Source organism: Arachis hypogaea, chromosome 19 (assembly GCF_003086295.3).
Source record: "Arachis hypogaea cultivar Tifrunner chromosome 19, arahy.Tifrunner.gnm2.J5K5, whole genome shotgun sequence".
Taxonomy (NCBI): Eukaryota; Viridiplantae; Streptophyta; class Magnoliopsida; order Fabales; family Fabaceae; genus Arachis; species Arachis hypogaea.
The window spans coordinates 1729999-1733359 of NC_092054.1; the positions used below are offsets into that span (position 1 = coordinate 1729999).

Genomic DNA, 3361 nt, shown 5'->3' on the forward strand with positions numbered 1-3361 from the left:
TCAACACAAATAATGTAGGAACTTCAAAGTTAAATTATTAGCCAAATAGAGAAACTTCACATGAGAATAATTCACAACCAAAAAATTCTCCTCCACCTTCTTCTTCCCAAGACAGGTACTTTCCATCCTGATCTCAGTTATCAAAGGGCAGTTACGCATTATGGCGAACAAACTCAAATCAGTAAGCTCTCTATTCCTATTAAGTTTCACAAAGTTTAAGTTACCAAGAAGCAAAGACAACTCACCCACCCGCTGATCATTCAGATATTCTGTGCTCTCAAGATCTAAATATTGTAAATGGTTACACTTTCTCAACAAGCGAGAAATCCCATGGTATCCATATCCGATACTGTATTGCAGAGAGAGTTTCCTCAAGGGAAGGCCTTCTTCCGCAACAGCACACAAGACCTCGTCAGATATGCACGACCAAGACAACTCAAGACAAGTCAAACCCTTCAAATTTACCAATGCATCAATGAACTCCGAAATCTTATCATGCGAACCGCTAAAAGCCAAAGACCTCAATTGGGGTCTCTGACGGATCGCGTTAGCCATCTGTCTTATCACACTAAGCTTGCTGGTTGATTTAAGAACAATAAGCTCTTCTAAAAAATGACAATTCTGACACAAGGTGAAAATGTGAGAGTTCCGAAATTTACGGTTACCTGAAACATTCACCTTTCTAAGCTTCTTAAGCCCTGAAGCAAAGGCCATTACACGGGAATAATCTGTTATCTCATCAGAATTATTCGGAGGGAAACTCACGTCGATTTCTTCGAGGTTCGGGAAGCACTCGACAATTAAGCCCAAATCCTGAGGCGTGAAGGAACAGTTGAGTGACTTCAAAGTTGGAAACTTTTGGGAGAATTGTCGCAACCCATGTGAGGGGAAGGTGGGTTGGTGGGACAGGTCGAGGGAACGGAGTGAGGGTAGGTCGAACAAAGCGATTTGGGAGAGGAGCGCGTTGATGTCACCCGTGAAGTAGCGCGTGATTTTGATGGTCGTCAGGTTGCGAAAACGGCGGAGGAGGGCGGGAAGGAGAGGGGGGACAGGGTCGAGAACGGAGAGGTCGGTGCGGAGGCGGTTGGTAAGGAAAAGGAGCTGGCGTGAGACGAGGGAGAGTGATTCGTGATCTAGATGGTCGCTGATGTGTTTGAAAATTAATTCCCAACACTCATCTGGTAAATGTGGCTCTTGGTGTCTACAAATTCTTGATGATGATGATGATGATGATGGTGGCGGCGGCTGTGGAGCCATTGTCTACGATTTTTGTGTGGAAAGGTTTTAGAGAAAAAGTCTGGGATTATAAACTATTCCATTTACATCTCTAAATTTTTTATTTTTATTTTAGAGAATAAAGGGAAATTTTTTATTATTAAATAATTTTTTTAATATTTTTTTATATAAAATAAATATTGTTAGATCATATTTTATCTTTTAAAATAAAATTTAAAATTTAAAAGATGTAAATTTATAAACTGTCAAAGTGGGTATCGTTGTAAATTATTTATGCATGAGTTCGGCTAGAGAACTAATTAGGTCCAAAGCCCATTAGAGTTAATTAATTAAAAAATAAATTTATTATAAACATTTTTTTATAATTTGTATTTTTAAAATTTTAAAATTAAAAATTAAAAGTGTCGGTTGAGGTGATTTATATTGGAATTAGATATTCTTTTAAGAGTTTAGACATTTAATTAATATTATTTTATTTGGTACTAAATAAGAATAAAATCAACTCTAGTCAATTAATTGAAAAATAAATTTTTTATAAAAAAGATTTTACTATCCTAACTTTTTGAATTTCAAAATCTAAAAATAAAAAGGAGTTAATTTAGTTAGTTTATATTATAATTAGTCTCTAGATTTTTTCTTAATTTAAATATAAAAAAAGTGTTAGCTATATGTTATGGTAATTAATGAAAAAAAGAAGATACATGAAGTGAGTGCCACAAATTACAATATTGGCTTAGTTACAAATACGGGATACACAATAATCGATCAGGATGAGCGGGACCAAGGCGTAGTGCTAGAGAGAAGGTTATTAACAGGAGGTTGCAATGATATGCCCTTGAGGCGTGTGTGGTAAATCTTTTATTCTTCTATTCTTTTCATTGCTACTTCTTTCTTAATTGTTAAACCTCTTCCTCCTCTTTCAAGTCTCTTAATGAATGTTTCTCTATGGCTGAGATGCAGCTGAATTTTTATTCCTTAATTTTTTTATGACTTCATTTATTGTTATCACATCATTTAGTATTTCCTGAAATTACTGTCCATTGAAATTGACATTACCTCTTCATACATAATTGAATCAATATTTCTTATTAGTGAAAATTTCTACTGCAACACCTTTTTATTGGTATTTGTTAGTTTAGAGACTGGTACTAAAATTTTTGTCTCTATCTTTAAAATTTCAGTATTTCAATACCTCCAAAAAGTAGGGACACAGGAGACTAAAATTTTTAGAGATAGAGACTGAAATTTTAATAATATTTTATACTTAAAATACTTTTATTTCAATTATTTAATTCCAATTTTACCCTTTGCGCAAATTAAATTAGAGTTTCATTCTTATTTCAATTCCTGTCTCTCATTTTGCACCAAACAGAATACTGAGATTTATTTCAATCTCTGTCTCTTAGTCTCTGTCTCTTAGTTTCTGTCTCTCTGTCTCAAATTTTTTCAAAGTAAATATAAAATTCAATTATTTCGAATTTTATACATATTAATAACATAAAAAAAAACTAATGGTTTAAATTATTAAATTAACTAACTAGTTTTAGTGGTTATTCACTTATTGTAAGTCATTACATAAGGGAGGTTGTGGGTTCAACTTTTACTTCCTTCACTATATACCTAATTTTTATAAAATATGTGTTATATATGATGTGCGGGTAGAGTAGGGTAGGGTACACCCTAAACCCGTACCCTACCCTACCCGCAGGCATACCCGGATCGGACCCTGCCCTACCCGAACGGGTTGAACCGGGTTGGGTACCCGCGGGTAGGGTATGAATTGCCAGCCCTACTAATTAGGTCGAATCCCGCCTTGTACATGCAGCAACTAGGGGTGTGCATGGTCTGGCCCGGCCCAAAAATTTGGCCCGGTCTCGAACACTTTAAGGGCTAATTTGGTGTGATTTTATTGGGTTTAGGGCGGGGTAAGGGTCTCAAAAATAGACCCGGTCATTATTTAGGGTCGAGTCCGGACCATAGCTCGGGTCACTCGAAATCGGTTCGGTGGCCCGGTCATCATACACAATTAATATTTTTTGTTAGTGAAATTTTCTATTGCAACACCTTTTCATTGGTGTTTTCACTGACCATGTCTGTTAGGGACAACATGAGAATGAAAGGTATG

General features: G+C 35.7%; 1 protein-coding gene across 1 annotated transcript; it reads right to left on the bottom strand.

The window, feature by feature from the left end:
* LOC112775883 (uncharacterized) lies at positions 1-1257 on the bottom strand. Its single transcript, XM_025819780.1, has one exon. The coding sequence runs from the start codon at positions 1255-1257 to the stop codon at positions 1-3; it is 1257 nt and encodes a 418-aa protein (XP_025675565.1).
* Between the last annotated feature and the right edge of the window lie 2104 nt (positions 1258-3361).